At 37.3% G+C, this 19981-nt stretch overlaps 2 protein-coding genes across 3 annotated transcripts; both read left to right on the forward strand.

The window, feature by feature from the left end:
- The first annotated feature begins 1278 nt into the window (after positions 1–1278).
- On the forward strand, positions 1279–6392 carry LOC103950404 (histone-lysine N-methyltransferase, H3 lysine-9 specific SUVH4). 2 transcript variants are annotated; one of them, XM_048574689.1, is made up of 17 exons: positions 1279–1428; positions 1521–1915; positions 2359–2388; positions 2599–2697; positions 2813–2869; positions 3360–3414; positions 3580–3686; positions 3791–3970; positions 4193–4291; positions 4431–4529; positions 4650–4699; positions 4792–4880; positions 4980–5139; positions 5261–5366; positions 5450–5632; positions 5765–5998; positions 6090–6392. In XM_048574689.1, the coding sequence occupies exons 2-17, from the start codon at positions 1547–1549 to the stop codon at positions 6201–6203; spliced, it is 2031 nt and encodes a 676-aa protein (XP_048430646.1). In that variant the 5' UTR covers positions 1279–1428; positions 1521–1546; the 3' UTR covers positions 6204–6392. The 2 variants fall into 2 exon arrangements, with proteins under 2 accessions (XP_048430646.1, XP_048430647.1); XM_048574690.1 differs by lacking the exon at positions 2599–2697.
- A 5139-nt stretch (positions 6393–11531) lies between these two features.
- Positions 11532–14382, forward strand: LOC103950405 (trihelix transcription factor ASR3). Its single transcript, XM_009361607.3, has 3 exons — positions 11532–12490; positions 13114–13173; positions 13817–14382. Exons 1-3 carry the CDS (start codon positions 11800–11802, stop codon positions 14101–14103), a joined length of 1038 nt encoding a protein of 345 aa, XP_009359882.2. The 5' UTR covers positions 11532–11799; the 3' UTR covers positions 14104–14382.
- Positions 14383–19981: the final 5599 nt, after the last annotated feature.

Below are 19981 nucleotides of genomic sequence, written 5' to 3' on the forward strand. Positions count from 1 at the left end.
GCACATAAAAATTGAAACTTGACACTGAAAAAATGAATCCAGATGAAGATACGTGTGAATGCAATACTGCTCAATATGGGGAGTGGAGGCAGATAAATAGAGGCGGATCTTTGGTTGCAGATGTAGTATTGGGCAGATCGAAGCACTAAATACAAAAAAATCGAAACAAGCAAATCAAAAAAGAATACAAAGAAATCGAAGCACTATAAAATACAAAGAAATTCAGCAGAATCAGGAAAGGCTCAAGGATTTGGCAAAATGGAAAGCTCAGTTTGAGCAAAGCTCAAAAGTGATTTAAGGTTCTTGGAAGGGTATGCAGGTATATAAAATGGAAGTCCCAGTAAATTGTTCTGTCATGTTTTGCAAAATCTATCTACTATTGGACAAGAAGTATGTGTTCCGTCATGTATGTTTACAGTAGTTTGGTTCTGATGAAATTTCATCTTCTTTTCTTTTCTACAGGACAATTTTGAGGAATTAATGACATGGAAGGATAAAGTCGAGCAACAGGTAGTGGAAATTACAAATGTTTTGAATAATATGCAAGGGCCAAAGCAGACAAAAACAGGTAGTGGGAATTGCAAATGTTTTGCCTATTAACTGGGTGTTAATGAAATCGAAACAAGCAAATCAGAAAAGAATAATAATGCCACTTCAAATTTACATCAAAATTAGGACCTCCTGGAAGCAATTTTTTTATTTTACAAAGAAAGAGAGACCAAGAGGCTACACAAAAACATATCGAACCTGGAACGGAGATGTAGAGCTGAAGATGCTACACAGAAGAGGATGAGGAGGAAGGTTGCGAAGGGGAGATGCAGGGGTGAAGAGGTTCATAGCGGCTGAGAAGAAGAGAATATAGTTTTAGGGTTTGTTGTATGATTTAGATGATGTAAATTTTGAAAAAGACAAGGGGTATTTTTATCTTAAAATGTTATAAATTTGTGTCTCACGGACGTGGAACAAGTCGTTCCAGGGGGTGAGGCGGAGCGAAAAATCATCCAAAACTTGTCTCGTGGAAGAGCGTGTTCCACTAGTTTTAGGTGCACCAAACGTGGGACAGAACGTCTTGTCTCATTCCGTTCTGTCCCGTCCCACGTACCAAACGCGACCTAATCTCACGGTGGACTTATCTAAAACGATCATTTTTGCCTAGTTGGACTAGTCTCTTAAATAAAACGACCGGTCGTTTCCAGCCTTAATTTCAGAATTGGCGGTTCAATTACATCTCCAATTACTCTGAACCTGTCCAGTTTCCCGCCTGTATCGATATTTTAAACTTCCCCACTTTCGGTCCGTACTCCGACAACGTCTCTTTATTTTCAAAACCCTAGCGACATCTCGAACCCCGAGTATTCTCATTCTCTCCGAATTCTCTGTCTTCCCCGAGTTTATCGCTCCGCTCCAAATCCCTCCGTCGTCCAATCGGTCCGATTCTCGCCGTCGATCTCACTCTCCTTTCTCCTCGAAATCTTGATTCCTAATTATTTATTCACTATTTTCTGTATGTTTTGTTGCAGATTTTGGTGGTGGAAAGAGCAAATCGATGGGTGAACTGAACAATTCCGCCGCTCATCGCAGGGTTAGCCCTCGGCTGCAGAACGTTCCGGCGGAGAAGCGGCCATTTTACGGGAGTCCGAAACGGACGGCAGATGAGTCCGAGAACGACGCAGTCAGGACCAAGAGGACCAAGGTTGCGAAACCCCCCAAACCGCCGGCGCAGAGTTCTAAGCCCGAAGCAGAACCGAGCAAGGGAAAAGTGATACTGGAGAGCGGCGAGGGCAAGGATTGTGTGGATTGGAGTTGGTATACCGGTGCTGATTTGCCTTTGACTGATGGGAACGGAGTGAGCTACACTGCTCGCGTGAGGGAGACACTCCGAGTTTTCAATTTGCATTACCTTCACTATGTTCAGGTATGGATTTCATCACATGTGTTCAATGTCATTTGAGTTGACAAGACGATATTGCAAATTAATTGATTCACTGGTATGGGGATTTCAACTTGGGTGCAAGGGGGCCGGCACGCAGCTCTTCCCAACTAGCCTAACCCACATCTGCATTTGCGATTTTTCGGTTAAGCAACTTGTTTGAATCAGGTTGATATTTATATGGTTTTAAGCTCAAGGAGAAATCATTAGAGCACTGTTTTGTGCCCTGTTTCGAGGGATTCTAGGCTCTTGATTTTTATTGTGATATTATACTGTGATGGGTTTTGACGATGATTATATGCTATTTAAAAGGTGGACTCGTTGAAAATCTACTCTTTATAAGGGATTTTATTTGGGTCTTATTTTTTGAAAATTGACAAATGCAAGTTCTCTGCAAGTACTTCCACAAGTTTGTTGCTTTTCCGCAGGAAGAGGAGAAAAGATGCCGTAGGCCTGAGGTTAGTATGTTTTCCCATATTATTGTAGAGAGAAGGAATAACTTAAGCATGTAAGCGGTAATGATAGCGAGGGTCAAGAGAAAATAAGTTGTATGAACCTTATAGCATGTCTTGGATGCTTGAACGTTCCTTTCGATTTTTATTATCATTTTCTATGAAGTAAAAAAAAGGATAGTTGGAGATCGCGTTTGTGATTTTTATTTATTTTAGTTTGACAAACATTTGCAAAATGGGAGTCCTGTGAAGAGGCCTTCCAAAAAACCTCCCAAGGGGCCTTCGACGAGTCCTTCCAAGGAATCTGATAAGAAGGTAGCTTATGAGTTAATTTAGGTCCTATATGTAGATTCGGAACATGATTATTATCTATGAAGTATAGGAGTTAGACACCACTGATCACACTATCATATGTAAAAATCTGTTGCAGAAGGATGATGAACCTAAGAAGCAGTCCAAGAGACCTGATCTGAAGGCACTTTCTGAGGTGAGTTCTGTGCTACATGTAGGTCTGATACACGTAGTATTTCTATGAAGTTTAAGACCAGAAGTTATGAATGTATTCTAGAGTTAATTTCCAATTCCTTTTTTGCGGTTTCAGAGAATGGTGAAGCTGTTTATCAGACTTATATTTATGTCCTGTTGTAACTCATTATTGTAGAGAGTACTAAGAATTCCTTTTCATATTTAGTTTATCAATTGTGAGGAAACCTTGTTTCTTCTGGCATTCAAGCGAACACTTACATCTGTTTTTTTATTTGTGTATACCCTCATAAGCATCAGAATTATCATAATGTCTAGTTGTCTGCCTTTTGATATAGTTGAACTAGTATATTTTTAGTGGTAACCATGTGTTATATCCTTTCAGAAACATATAGTAACCTGGCATTTTAAGGTTTTAACCCCTCTATTTTTATGCTAACTGTGATGATTTTTTGTGCTTTTTTTTTTTGGTTTTGTCATTTTGATTATGACAGATGCTGAAGAAGAATCAAATTTTATTCCCTGAAAAGAAAATTGGTCATCTTCCGGGTTCGTTGTTATTGCTTTGCTGGTTGAATCACATGTTAACCTTTTTAGTGCTATCTTGTTTTATTTGGGTACACTGAGAGAATGTTGGCTCGTTTCTTATGCTTGATCATTAGGAGGACCATTTTTCAAAAGATACTTTGCTTAATGTAAATATAAATGACTCAGGTATTGCTGTTGGGCATCAATTTTACTCTCGGGCTGAAATGGTGGCCATAGGGTTCCATTCACACTGGTTAAGTGGAATTGATTGTGTGGGAGAATCTAAAGGCAAGGTAACAAATCTACTTTCATTGGAAGGTTGAAGCAATTAGACGCAGTAAGGTTGAAGTATTTTGAACCAAAGGTTGTGATCTTATTAGCCTCTTGGATATTGCAGGAGAAATTCCGAGGCTATGAACTTCCGTTTGCCTTAACAGTTGTGGTTTCTGGCCAATATGAAGATGATGTTGATAACTCAGACGAGGTTGTTTATACTGGTCAAGGTGGAAATGATTTGCTTGGTAATAAACAGCAAATTGCAGATCAAGTTATGAAACGGGGTAATTTGGCTCTTAAGGTGCGTCGTCTTGAAACTGATATTTGTGCTGCATCTGCTGATGTCGTCTCCTTTAAATGTTCATGCAATACGCAACAGTTTGTGTTGAAGTTCATAAAAATTGTCCAACGGCATATGATGCCAATGATCCAAGGATTCATTTATCTCACATACCCACTCATTGGATGTGTGACATTCTCCTACGTGGTGTTTACTTATTGTTTGTGTTTTATCTTCTTGCAGAATAATATGGAGCAGGGCATTCCTGTTAGAGTCGTCCGTGGACATGACTGCGTCAATAGTTATACTAGTAAGGTTTATACGTATGATGGACTATACAAGGTTGGCCATTTTCATGTGTATTTTGTTTTGCTTATGGTTAATATTTTACAAATGCATAAAGTAACACATGGTTAAAAATGGAAAAAGGAATACATTTAGCTGAAATGAATATATTTCGCTTATTTTCTTTTTCCGGCAGGTTAACAATTATTGGACGGATAAGGGTGTTGCTGGATTCACCGTGTTCAAGTATCGTTTAAAGCGACTTCCAGGGCAAGATAATTTGTGCAGTAAACAGGTTATCATTTCTTCTTCATTTCATGAAATCCAATAACTAAATACAATTTAATGACGAGGGAACAAACTGTGGGAAAATTTTGCAGAGCTTTTTGAAATGCTTAAGTGCCTAGTTTTTCAGGTAAATTTTGTTCGTGCGCGAGGGTCTAAAGTTCAAGCTGAATTACCCGGGTATGAAATCAGTAAGCTGTTCCCTCAATGTTCTGTTTTTCTCCCAATTTTGTTCTAACGACTGTAAACCCAAGGAACCGTTTTACATTTAGGTTGGTATGCAAGGACATTAGTAATGGTCAAGAAAATATTTGCATTCCAGCTACCAATGTCATCGATAAACCTCCTGTAGCGCCTGAAGGTCAGCTACGCTTCTTAACTTTTAGAAGATCATTCGTACTGTTCAGTAGGCATTATCCGTGCCACTATTAAAGACATGGTAAAATTTTAAATCTTGCAGGCCTTACATATACAAACTCTATTATAGTTGAAAAAGATGTGAACATTCCAACGAATGCTCCTGGGTGCAGCTGCAAAGGAAACTGTACTAATCCACTGACTTGCTCTTGTGCTCGACTGAATGGCGACGATTTTCCTTACGTTAGTAAGGATGGTGGAAGGTAAGGTTTGAATATGGCATACGTGTTGTTGTAAGACTATCTTGTTTGAGATCCACCGGTCCTTTTATTTTTGGTATAAAGGTTGTGTTGGTGAAACTCTCCGTTTCTCTCTATGTGTTAGATTAATTGAGGCAAAGGCTGTTGTGTTTGAGTGTGGTCCAAATTGCGGCTGTGGACCGGGTTGTGTTAACCGTACATCTCAGCGGGGAATAAAGCATCGACTTGAGGTCTAAACGCTACAACTGCCAGTGCTTCTTTTATGATACACGGTACTTTACAAAATTCATAAATCTACTATTCTATTGGACAGGTATTTCGTACAGATTACAAAGGCTGGGGTGTTAGGTCGTGGGACTTTATTCCTTCTGGTGCACCGGTATGTGAATACACCGGAGTTCTTAGGAAGACTGATGAAGTTGACGGTCTCTTGGGGAACGAATATATATTTGAAATTGATTGCTGGCATACAATGCATGGGATTGGGTCAAGAGAGGTAGAATTCCAGCTGTTTGATATGGACAAATTGAACTCCGAATGTTCTTTTGTCACTTGTGCATTGCGTATTTACATTTTCGGATTAGATGCGGTGAATTTGTTTTTGATGCGTTGGTCTGTACATTTGCAGAAGCGAATGTGCGATGTCACTATTCCAAATGGTGACGCGGAGTCAGGATTCAGCAAGCTATCAGAAAGTGAGCCTGAGTTTTGCATAGATGCTGGTTCTCATGGCAACGTTGCTAGATACATCAATCATAGTTGCGAGCCTAACCTCTTCGTACAGTGCGTTTTGAGCTCTCATCGTGATGTTAGACTCGCTAGAATCGTGTTGTTCGCTGCGGATAACATACCTCCCTTGCAGGTAAAAATAATCTTCTTCCCAAAATCATGTGTCCAACATTGCTTGGCATGAATAATTGAATAACGAGTAGATTCAATGTTTGCGTGTGCAGGAACTTACATATGACTATGGTTATGAGCTTGACAGCGTTGTCGGTCTTGATGGAAAAATTAAGCGGCTAGCTTGTCACTGCGGTGCAGTTGGCTGTCGGAAGCGTTTGTACTAGGAGGAGGAAGCAAAAGTAAAGGGTTAAATGATTGTTTTCCCCCACCTTCAGGAAGCAAAAGTAAAGGGTTAAATGATTGTTTTCCCCCACCTCAGGAAGCAAAAGCAACGGGTTAAATGATGGTTTTGCAATGTATGCATTTTTGTTGTACAATGAAATCATTTGAATGTCCAATTTTTTGTTATATAAGGTCATCTCCAATCAAAAAGGCTAAATATAGCTTCACCTAGAATTATAGTTACATTTGGTCGGCCTGTTGCCTCTTTGGCCGAATATAGTTTTGTGAGTTTAATAGAATTATAACTTAATCATTAGTTGGAGATGAGTTTTTGAACAAATCAGGTTAATTTTTTAGCTTTGACCTTTAACCTGTCCACTGGAGATGCCCTAAGGGTTATATTACATCACTGCAGAGTGCTGAACAGAAAAGTTTATTGAAAGGATTAATTTAATGATTAATATTTTGTCAATGAAAGGATTATTGTTTGATAAGCACTTTTATTTTATTTTTTTGTATGGTATGAACAACGTCAAGAACCTGACCTATTAAATGCTTCTCTAATTTTATTTATTTACTTTTTAATATATAATATGAATAGGTAATTTTTGTTTGTTAGTCACTTTATTTTTGGGTCAAAGTTTGTTTGCCACTTAGGGTAACTGTTGGTTAGACTGGGAGGTCAAGTGCGTGATTAAAGTAAGTAAAAACGTGATCATGCCGTAAGAGAAAAGAATAACCAATCTTACGCTAATTGGTTTGACTAAATTATATCCTAAATTATTTTAATATATGGAAAAATAATTTTAAATTTAGGTGCACATGAGGTTGACACACGTTTAATCCGACAACCTCTTGGTGAAAATGAGGTTAACGTCCCTAGAAAAAATAAAACAAAATCTTACAAATGAATGAAACTACATGGAATGATTTTACTGTCACGTGTTGTCTCGATTCAATAATATATTATTGTGTATAAGGTTTTCTATCCACATGATAATGCGTTAAGAGGAAATCAATACCCGAATCAAATATTCATTTATCTCATGGTAATCTTTAGTCTTGCGTGTATTAACAATTAAACAACTCAAATTAATTGTCACGTTAGAAAAAGTTAATTTATCCAAAACCTTTTGAGTCATAAAGAATAACGCATCTAAAACTAAAACCGCTTGATAAACATATATCAAACGGCCCCTTAATTAATTGTGAAATAAGTTATACTTTTTTTAGACATGAACTATTTTACCCAACCCTTCAAATTCAATCTCAAGAAAGAAGGAATGTTAGTCCATTTTTATGATATTATCAATTTAATTAATTCTCTCGTGCTCATATTTCTTCCATGGGTCCCTCCAAAAACATGCTAAACAGCTCTGCAAATAAATATTTTCACAATTAAATAGTGAACTGCGTGTAGGAAATCGACAAGTGTACTTAATACGTCTAATTACCCACCTAATGTGTACCAATTAAACTGTTGAAAGTGATCAGATGAGTCCGTCATGGAATCCTATTGAGGTTTGACATGTTACCAAATGCTGATAATATATACTTTCCAGGTTTTCAAAACCATTTGCCACTTTTTTCTATCACCAATTGGCTATTTGTAAATTGCATAAAGACTTTTGAGCAATTATATACTAAGGGGGTGTATTCAATTAGAATTTTGAGAGATTTTAATTCTTTTAATGAATCTAGGGAGATTCAATCATGATTTTAAGTGATTCTCTGAAATTCAAGATGTATTCAATTAGAATTTTAAGATAGTTTATTAAAATCCTTAGAAATCTGGTGTATTCAATTATGATTTTAAAGAAGTTTATAACATTTCAGGTGTATTCAATTAGAAATTAATTTTAAAGAATTTGAGAAAGTTGAGGAATTAGAGGGAATTGGAGAGATTTTGTAGTGTATTTTAAACATTCACAAATATCATCTTTCCCTATAAGATTTTGAGAGATTTGAATCAAAATTTTATATAGAACCTCTACAAATTAATTAAACTTCATAAAAATCCATGGATTTATAAATCTATTAAAGTCTGTCAAATTCTCAATTGAATACATCCCCCTAAATAAAATAACACTCCCAAATTGTATAGTTTAGAGTAATTTCATATTATTTAGTGATTAGTTTCTGTTGAGAATGAATTTACATTGATGAGATGAGAGATCTTGTATGAGCTTATAAGTAAGTTATGTTATCCTCTATATTACCAATTGGTTTTATAGTAGAGTCTTAACTTTATCCATGGTTATTGGCTCACATTTGAAGACCAATGACCACCCTTGCTCTACGGTACACCGTTTGTGTTGTCCACGTGTTAGGCTTGAAAATTCGTCATACGTGAGAGAGCGTGTTGAGAATGAAACTCACACTGATGAGAGGATGGACATTTCATGAATTTATAAATAAGTTGAATTTCTCCTCGTATTATCAGTTGTTCTTATGGTAAAATCCCAACTTTCATGTCAGCTTTTTGGACATTGGGTGATGTAATTAATTGACACAATTCTCACACTACGTACTCATTTGGCATGCATGCATGGTGTTAAAGTAACCAAAGCCATGCCCTTCCTTCTCTTTTTTTTTTTTTTTGTTTGTTTGTTTGTTTTTTTTTTTTTTGTAAGTGGGATCCAAAAGGATCGATAACGAGGAACTTTTATTAAAACACACACTTACAAATCAAACAAATGCCTACTTTATTCCTAGAAACAAACAAAAAACAGGCTTAAAAACAAAGAAAACACAGAAAATGAGCCCAACAACATTGAAGTCCAAACAAAAACGAACAACCAAGAACCATCCATTGTGTTCTCCATCACCGATCCGAGAATTAGCCAGCCACTCGATCCTCCGTCCATCGCTGATCATCCCCTCCATAGGCACCACCTGCACATAGTCAGCAACTCCTTCGAACCAACCGCCAGAAAACAAAAATAGAAGAAAGAAGAAATGAAAACATAGGCAAGCTTTGCTTGGCGTGTCGAAATTAAGTTGGCCTAGTAGTGTAGTTAGTTTATTTTCCAATTTTGTATTACCCTAAAATAATCAATTACGATATTTTTTTGTTGTGCTGTGGTTGAAATACAAAATTCGTTCCTACTCACGTTATAGCACGTGCAAATGTGTTACAATCACTTTAGGATTTTCCACACGGCACATTCTGTGGTTAATTTCTGGAGTTGTTGAATTACATGATAGTGTATAGGAAGAAGCTAAAATGCCTATATGAGTTTTTATGACTCCTGAAAAAATAGACTGCTTGTGATGAAGTCACCAGTAACTGATTCTTTTTTTTAAGGGAAAAAGAATATGATTGAGGGCAAAGAAGAGAATATTATGGAATAATATGGAAATTTACCGTGAGAGCGACCTAATTATGAAGTAAATGAGGTAACTAGCAATGAGTCCGTGCAAGTGCAGCCATAGGCGTGAAAAAAGAATAGTACCATAAATTGGCAGGCCTTGGCAAATAGGGATCACCCTTTGTCCCCGGTACATCACAAGCAGAATATGACCCTCCTCACCCTCTCTCTCTACTCACAAACCCTATAAGATAATTAAAAAAATATAAATATAGTATGTTTTTCTATAATATGATTATTTACTAATCCTAGATTATTATTAGCTAAAATAACTTGATTAAGGAGAGAGAGGAGTGATTTGGGAGTGTGATGCATGTTTTAGTAGTAGGATGGGGCAGTCGTTAGTGGCCTACCCTCAATAATTTTGTTTGTCCAAACTTCGTATAACAAAAATAAAAGTGGTTTTAGCCGACTAAGATTGATTGAGTTGGTAAATATCGTTCTCTTTACTAGACGACGGCCCAGATTTGAGTCTTATTGTCAACAATCTCTCTTGATAGGTGATCTTTAAAAATTAAAAAAAAAAAAAAAAAAAAAAGAGTTACGACCCTCTTTGTAAGTCCTCAAAGGAACTTATGGTATGCCTTAATCCTGAAATATGATAGCGTATCCTTCCGTCCCCCAAAACTTTCGTCGACCAAAAAAAAGTGGCTTTAATATTGGAGGGGCCGTCCATTATCATAAGCATTAGCGATTAACTAAAGATTAGGGAAAATGATTAAATGGGATAAGAGTCTAATAGAGGTTGAGAACGAAAGGAGAGGTGGGGAAAATTTTAGTTAAGTGGTAGGGTAGGATGCCCTTATCACCTTTCTTAGCATCTATATCCCAAACCTTGGAATTGTCAATAAACAATTTCTTTATAATTGTAACCCAAAATACCTATTTATTATATAGGAGAGATTTTTGTGCTAAGATGATAAATCGCAGAATGTTAATGTGTCAATAAAATTTTACACATATTTAACCAAAAAAAAAAAAATTACACATATATGGTGCTGATTTTCACATATTTTTAGCTTCTATTTTTTTTTTTTGAACAAACGGTATTATCTATACTAAGGGGTGTGTTTAGCCTCGCAATGAACTAGTAATAATGTGGTTCAAATTCATCTTTAGCGAGAATCGAACATAAGACCTCTCACTTACAAATAAAGAAGAATACCACTAGACCATAATACTAAATGGTTACGACAAGATTAAGCAAAATGTGCGTTTATCATTTAATTAGATATATTTCACCTCTCACAAGTGGCTTGCAGTCAGTTGATTAAGAACTTTCACCCTTGCATGTGAGGTCCGTATTTGAATCCTCACTGCATAATTTGATATAGATATCTATCCTTTGTCAAAAACAAAAATATATTTCACCTCTCCAAATCAAAATCCCATGATTTTTGTTTTAAAATAAAATCAGAGAATTGTTATTGGCACTTCAAAATTCTCATTCTACACTCCAAACTTTCTATATTTAGAAAGAAAAATATTTGTGAGGAGTGTAGAATGAGAATTTTGGAGTGCCAATAACACTTTCCTAAAACCATTGACCAAAAGTTTAAGAAACATATCCAAAAATATTAAATAGTTTAGTAGGACAAATTAAATAAAAGAAAAGGCAATAAAACAAAATTAAAAAGAAGAAACAATAGGATAAAGGTGCCCCAAAAAAGAAGGCGTTTTATGGACCATATTTTACACAGAAGAAAATGACATAATGCAAATAAGAGATTAGAGTGGTTGTAATGCCTCGAGTGAGTGCCCTTAGAGATTCCAAGACAGATAATTAAAGCTAATTGGATAAAAAAAAGATAATTAAAGTTAATTAACCCTTGATATGGTAACAAGTTAAAAGATGAAAATAAATCCCCTATTGATTAATCGAGATTTCACAAATTAATCTGTATATTTAACAGTAAAAACACAGAGATAATAAGATAAACCCCACCACTCTCCCATAACAATCCCAACCCAAAAGCCCTCTAAACCTCTCTCTCTCTCTCCTCCCTTGCCTCTCTCTCCCTCTCCCTCTCTCTCTCTCTCTCCTCTCCTCCCTAATTGTTTTAGGTATAGAGAGATAAGAGCAAGGTGACCCCCTCTAATCTCTAAACGCCGTTTAGGGGGGACCTTTTGCCTCCGAAAAAACGCCGTTTACCTTCAACGTAAATCACCATTGTGGCACGTGCGTTTCAAATATTTTTCTCTTATTTTTCTTCCGTTTTTGTTATTTATGGTCATGGCCTCGGTGCAGCAGGTAACCCTGATCCCCGTTGACGGCGACAGTAACGGCGTTGACGCCCGCAACCCCACGTCAGCCGACACCGGTGGTGATGACTCCAGCAAGGCGCCGAGGCTGCCACGCTGGACGCGGCAGGAGATTCTCGTGCTGATAAACGGTAAGCGGTACGCGGAGGGCCGGGGCGGGGTGCGGGCACCGAGGTCGGACTTCGGGTCGGGTCAGTTGGAGCCTAAATGGGCGGCGGTGTCGAACTATTGCAAGAAGCACGGGGTGAACCGGGAGCCGGTCCAGTGCCGGAAGCGGTGGAGCAATTTGGCGGGGGACTTCAAAAAGATAAGGGAGTGGGAGGCGCAGAGGAAGGACGAAACGGAGTCGTATTGGGTGATGAGGAACGACCTGAGGAGAGAGAGGAAGCTGCCGGGGTTTTTCGATAAGGAAGTTTACGATATAATGGAGGCGGTTCCAGGTACTCCGGTTACGCTGGCTTTGCCGGGTCCGAACCGGGTGGAGTCCGAGGAGGTGAAGGAGGAGGGGACGGCGGAGGAGGCTGAGAAATTGTTCGATAGTATACAGAGGCCGACTGAGGAGGGGTTGTTTTCTGATGACGAGTCTGGTCGGAGCCCCGAAAAGGAAGTCCGGTTCAAGGAGGGTCCGGGAATTTCAGCTCCCTTGCCAATATCAGGTATATTCGAATCAAATACATTTGACTCCTTTTGGATAAAAAAATTTGATTTTTGGGGTGGAAGCTTCAAAATTTGGTACCAAATTTGGCTGCATTTGAGTTGGGTTTTGATGAATGTCTTATCGTTTTTGGTGTTTGTAATTGGTTTGAATATTTTTTTTTTTTTTTCTTACAGCGAAGTGATTTCGAACTCCCTCTTTCTTCCATGCACTCGACTCGTGTTTTGTAGCCTTTAGATTGAAGAAATCAAAGGCGAATCAAGGAACACTTCTTGTTTTCTAGACAGTGAATCGAGAAAAATGAAAATGGGGACGAGTGCAAAAGGAGAAAACGGGAGTGCGAAAGTTACTACCTTTGCATTGTGGGTTGAAAAAAAGAATGATTTTGGGAGTGAGTGATGGGTGATGGAAAATTTAGTGGTTGAAGCAGGTCCATTGTGTCTGATATGCTTAAAAGTTAGATATAATTTGTGGTGGGGGTGGAGGTGGGGGTGGAGGTGGGGGTGGGGTGAAAAATAATCAAAGATTATGAATGCTTTCGGGTCTTGAGAATTATTTGGGGTTTTAGGTAGACAGCATTACTGAAATTTCAAATGTTGTTTTGTTGGATGTAATTGTTAACAGAGAAGGCGTACAAACCAACACCACAAGGACATCAAGAACCTCAAGCACATCAAGGACAAGGTAATTCTGTCTGCCTCAACCCTTCCCACGAAAAATAAACTAATACTTGAGCCACAAACAAAACATCGTATTGGGCATTAGCTGTTATGAAACTTGCCAGGTTGAAAATTGATGAACCTTCTCATCAGACTGAAGCAACTTCGAAAATTTTGTTAGTTTTGTCGATGGAGTATGATTTTCTTTTCTTTTCATGCCTTGTCCAGCTTCCCCGTAAATACAGTTATGAATGAATGCACAAACATCCTCTTTGGATTAATTCCGAGATATAATGTACATGTTTTGCCGTTTTGCCGTTTTGCTTTGTGTTCATCTGCTTCATAGGTTTTCTTTTACTTTTGTTCTTTGTATGTTCTCGCTTAAGCTTACCACCAAGAACCTGTTAGCTTATGATGCCGGGGTACAGTTTATTGCTTCTTTTGAATTTAGTTGAGGCGATTAGTGGAACATGGACTTGGTTTAAGTAACATTGGTATCTGCCGAAGTTAGGGTTAATGCATCTTTAAGAGGAAACAGATCAAAGTTTAAGCAAGACCAATTTCTCTGTTGCAATTCACATGTTCAACATATTTCAGCCAAATGTTAGGGCAATTTGTAGATTACCAACTCTATGTGGTCACTGAACGCTGAATACTATTGTCTACAGGTGCAGTTGGCCCAAAACAGCCGGCTTCGATCCCAGAGGTTGGATCTACCTCTCAAGACCGAAAGCGGAAGCGTTTTGCAATGGAAGGAGACGAGGAAGGATCCACTCTGGAGAACCAGTTGATTGATGTCATGGAAAGGAACGGCAAAATGCTGGCTGACTACCTCCATGCTCAGAACTCCCATTCTCAACTCGACCGGGAGCAGAGGAAAGAGCATTCCGACAACTTGGTTGCCGTTCTTAACAAGCTTGCAGATGCATTCATGCGAATCGCTGAGAAATTGTAGCACAGAAGTCAGTGTATATAGAGAGAGTCCTCTTCAAGAACCCCATAGATGTTAGCGGAGGCTGAGAAATTGGTGGATTAAAATTTGATCATTTTATATCTTGGGATGGCAGCGTCCAGTAGAGTATTTACACCTGTCATTCCTCATTTTATTTTTCAATTTTTTTAATTCTCCTATTTTTCTTTTCGGTTTGTCACCTTTGTGGCATATATTCCCCATTTATATTTTATAGGCTCCATACACACAAGGGTTTACAAAATTTCACAGGAGTTAGCACAATGTTTAATGTTTTTCTTTCATATAAATGCCCCTTGTGGTTAAATTCCGCCCGTTACCAATCTCAATACATGCGCATCACTTGCATTTGTAAATGGCATCCAAACATTTTTAATTGGGTTGATGTGAGGTTCGATTTGAACTGAAATTAGTAACGAAGTTACCACGAGGGCGTCTTGTGGCGTCATTACGAGTTTTTACCACGAGTAATATTGACATTTAGAATCGCACCATATGCACACCAATGCAGTGATAGCACTCTTGTCGGATAACCCATCACTCCCCAAAGCCATGGGACTACATGATTGCGTGGTTTCAAGCACGAGAGAACAAAAATTCCAGAACATAGACAATCGGACTCAATCAGATACTGGTTTTTTCCGATACTTCCGACCGGATTTCTGTACACAAGCACATGCAACTGCTGCACTTGGTTGCGACCCTTCTTCCTCGACTGCATTGACATCACTTTGGACTTCAACAGCTGCAAAACCGACTGGGATGCCTCGTGAAATTCTTTGTTTTTAGTTTCCTAGTCTGTTGTGGTTTGGGCCGGATGTGTGAGATTGGGGTATATGTACACCTGGTTCATCAAATGGGCTGAATATTTAAAATGGGTTACTTCTCAATTCTCACTCACTCCTCTCGATTTTAGTCGGATCAAATGAACTGAATAAATTGACAAAAATTCACGAGTGTTTGGGATGTAAAAAGATTTGCGTGAGTAACACTACCCTTTGAAATTAATACACACAATCAGTGGGTCCCACTTATGGGTAGCTGGATTTAGATCAATATGGGTAACTGAAGTTAGATCAAGCAGGTTCACTGCAACGTATCGTAACGTCTGACTCATTATTAGATTAGAACTCTACGATGGCGGCGAATCCATTTGTAAATTACTCTCTGCGAGGAGGCTTGATTTCTGGACGGATTAGATCGAAATCAAGATTCTAATTTCAATTCAAAAAAATTGCGGAATAAAATTCAAACTATTTCTGTACACCATTATTGGTTTAGCGGGACAATATTTTTACACAAATCATGTACGTTAATGTCAAATTTAGATGTCAACTATCTAACTATTTTATGCACAATTATTGGTTTATGGTTAACATTTTGGTGCATTATGTTGACAAAATTTGGAAAACCTAATGAAATGGGGAAGGAGAATACGACCTCCAACACCTTTACCAAGCCCTAGCTAGGGTTTTGGTTTTGGAGTTTTGCAAATAGGCTCTTGTGCCAAAACTGAATAACGACAATGAGACTCATTGGTTTGGTCTCTGAAATTGTCCCAAAACAAAAAATATATAAGGTGAGCCCTCGTTGTTTTCTTGATGAGATATGAAATAGACTTCGGATGGGCCTAGCTCTTGCTCCACCTATTGTCTACGAACGACAAGCGTTGGGATTCTTTAGGACCCCATACCCTTAGTGAATAGGGTCAAATATTAATGGGTCACAAACAAATTCATTTGCCCATTTCTTCCTCGTTCGTTTCGAAAATTTGTTTGATACTTAAATAGCATTGGATGATACGAGTGAAATTGAAAATTGAAAATCTTAATAGCTGTACAAATAAAATCTAACAGTTAAAATACTTGTAGAGCATTGAAGCCACATCATTTCTTCTAGACGAAAAAAAGGACTTTGAATGACCAGTCATTTATTTATTTATACTAAATGACGGACTTCTGATATGGTGTCGTTAGGGGTGCAACTCAATCTGGTTAGGCGAGTTAGATGGTCAACCCGACCCTAAGCAACATTAATAATTCGTGTTTTGGTTGTGTTGGGGTTCATGTGGTTTATTTGGGTCCGAGTTTAGATTATATTTGAGTCTCCTCTAGTTAAATTTGGTAGTATATCCTCTTTAACAACTTTACTTTATTTGGTGTTTAATAATAACAACTCGTTTAATGTAGGTAAAACCAAAAATAAATATTTAATCATCTCAAAAAAGATAGGAAGCAGCGAATCGAAATATTAGAGCCTGATTAAGCGGGGATTAATAGTTTAAGGATTGAAAGCAACTTGTTGATCATATTCTTTTCATATACAAGAGCCAAAAAAGCAACACCATGTTTCACTTTAGTTCCTCCTCCGTAGGCCATGTCCTTATCTGTCGGTGCTTTACCTTTTTCTTTTCCTTATTTTTCTTCCTCCTCCCTTCTTTTTTCTCTCATTCCTCAGCAATCTTGGTTGTCGCATAATGCACCACCTGTTTAAATTTCAATCCTGGATCCTCCTCCCAGGAGTTCCAACCAAAACAAGATTTTTTAATCCATCGTTGCAGTATGTATACATATCTTCTTTTGTTGTCCGACCAAATTTTGCATGCAACTAAAGTCGATGCCAATTTTGCATGCAACTAAAGACGGAAGAGTATTGTGGTAGAAAAACAAAAATGGGAGAGTAAGAGACTTGTAGTTCAACTGGTTAATAGTTTATTTTTATATCTAAAGTCTTTCGTTCAAATCTTTTATGCTCAATGTTGTTTGTACGAGAAACAACTAGTGGAAATTGGAAAATTGCATTGAGTGATACAAAACTAAAGGGAGCGCGGATTTGTGACACCACTTTTTTTACACAATTTTTGACACAAGTTTTTGTAGACAGTTCAGATCGGTCATATAGTTTCAGATTTAGGTGATTTTTCGATAGACATAATCTTTGAGGAATATTTTAGGTAGACTGTTCAGATCGTTAAAATACATTAGAAGTGAGTCCCACAAAAACTTGTGTACAAAAAAAGGTGGTGCCACATATCTGTTCCTAAACTATAATTGGATAAACTTATTTCATTAATTAAACTACCACATTTCTACACTAGAATTGGAAAAATAGTCTAATATCATGCTATACGTGAGAAACTTTTATGAATAGTCTTGTATATACAAATTGGGAAAACCGAAATACGTACGACCATTGAGCTTTTCAAAAATGATACCATACTTACATACCATAACTAAGAATGTTGAGATTCCATAACTTATAAACACTCGTACAAACTCTCTTAATTTTCCAACGTGGGATTCACTTTGAACAATTTGTTTGTATAATTTGATTGATGATTAGTCCCCTACATGCCTAGAAGGCCACGACACTTGTACCTCATAGGCAGCTTTCTGCTTAGGTATGCAACTATGCATGGTACAAATTAAAGATTCTCTACTCCATCACATGGTTTGGCTAAACTTGTGTCTGGCCCGTACAAAGTGGTAAACTTATTTTACAAGTATTTACTGAGTTAATTGGTAATTTATTTTACAATATTAATATTATTACAGGAATCTTTGTAATGCTAAATGATAAATGCAGAGCTCCATTTGGAGTGGACGATAATTTTTATTCAGAAAGTGAATGTGTACATATAAAATTAAATATATATATATTTTTTTTATAAATAATGCAAAAAAAGAAATGCAAATGGTCAAAAAGTGAAGAAAAAAGGCCACATAAATAGTCACATTCTTTACTTTACTTTCTTCCTTTATAAGAAAAAAATGCCATCCACTACTGTGAAAAAATGAAAAGCAAAATACTTCACCATCTCCAGCAAGTGCTTCTCCACATTGAGACAATTTGAATCCTGTACGGAAAAACCATGCTCAATGATAAAGGAAGAACTGGTCTGAAAAAAATTGAACCATATTCGGATATTCCTTCAGGAATCTATACCACACTTGTAGTTCCAATGGTAGAGTCCCATTTTAATTAATGATGAACATAGGTTTCAGTCTCGACAACGTCACTATTCAATAAACGCTTGTCGCTTTTTTTTTTTTTTTTTTTGAAACTTTAACGAAAAGCTTCCGGTACTATTTATTTTAACGAAAAATCACATTTTTACACTAAAAAATAAATCTTGGTACTATTTACTTTACCCCTTATTTTGTCCTTATAGTTAAAATTTAAAGTTTTCAAATCATTTTCATTAGTTTTCCCCTTTTTATTAGTACTTGACAATATTACTTGTTGGTTGTCACTTGTCATCACGGCAACTCAAGTTTGAATCCTACATGCAATGGTTGAAGAGAAAGACCATACATATATATAATTCAGTTTACAAAATTTAATTTAAAATTTTGATATCCCAACATTATCTAATAAATTAATAACAAGAGAAAATCTCTTGGCAAACAGACCATACTCGCGGAAGATTTTCCAATCCATGTACGTGGAAGTGGTCCATGGGCCACCTGATCAATTTCCCAATCCCCCAAATTTCTAAATCTGAAAAAAATGAGTGATATCTTTGCATTTTAATTAATATATGGGAAGCGTTATTGATATTTAAAAAATTTCATTCTATACTCCTTACAAGTGTATTTTTTCTAAATATAAAAAGTTTGAAATGTAGAATGAATAATTTGAAATACCAATAACAATTTCCTAATATATTGGTAATTGCATAACGCACTAAATTTTTTGGGTGTCTGCTACAGTTTGAAAGTCCACTGTTGTCGCCAATACATGTTTGTTCAGGTGGTAAGGTTTTTATTTTGTGTCGCCTTATCAAGATTCGAGTCTCGATACCAATAAATTTATAATGAAGGACGATCTGTAAAAATCAACAAAGAGAACATGAACTCCTCGGTAAACCCTCAAAGAGATTTGTGTGGCGCACCTTCACCCTGAACGAGGTAATCTCTCCTCCTCCTAAACTTTTTCTTACCCGATCAAAAAAAATTGCAGTGTTCTCTGTCGGGCATGGATGCGGAGGGAAATTTACGGCGGGCCCCACCTTAATGAAGTGGCCATAGTGTGCATGACAGAAGCATCCCTTTCACTCCCATTCTTCTCAACAGCCGAATTCGTAACAGCCGTCGGATCCTAACAACAAGCCATGGGTAAAAATCTATCAGGACTCAACCCACGCGCCAATAAGGCGCGTTGGTACGACCAGTTGTCCGCGTCTCCCGTACCCTGTAAAGTTAACCACTGTCGGAGAAACTTTGAAGACTAATCCTATGCACTGGTGAACCCAAAAAGCCCAAAACGACATCTTACGCTTAGCAGCGGTGCCGCTTAAATTCTCTTGTAAAATTGCCAAAATCGTTTGATTGATTTCAGAAAGTTCAACAATTGAGCTTGTAAAGTAATCGTTTCAGCCTATTTTTATGAATTTTACATTTAAAAAATTAATGTACAACCAGACTACAATTTATACGAAGAAGAATGACTTGTTCTCTAATATTATTGAAGAGTTATGCGTTAGACTGTTATTTAAAAGAAGTTAGGCGTTACACTAATTACAAGAAACCGCTTCTTCTACATAGATGCAATATGAAAATTTTGAAACGGCCGATCTCAAGCCAACAAGCTCCCCGTTTTACGAGCGTTAGGCTGGAATGTCTATCGTACGTAGTCTTACTCTTCTTTTGCAAAAAAGTCATTTGTACGACTCGAACGCGTAACATTTTGATTACAAAAAAACAATTTTTCTGTTTCGTCAAAACACGTCCTCAAAATATCACACATCCTAAACTACTCTATGCTTAAATTTTAGTGTTCTGTTGACATGTGAGTTAGTAACAGTATGATCTCACTCTACCAACTCCATCCTTTCCAACAAGCGACAAGTAAGTCAAATCTC

This window comes from the organism of the source record quoted next, unplaced genomic scaffold, assembly GCF_019419815.1.
Source record: "Pyrus x bretschneideri cultivar Hongxiangsu unplaced genomic scaffold, Pyrus_bretschneideri_v1 Contig74, whole genome shotgun sequence".
Lineage (NCBI taxonomy): Eukaryota > Viridiplantae > Streptophyta > Magnoliopsida > Rosales > Rosaceae > Pyrus > Pyrus x bretschneideri.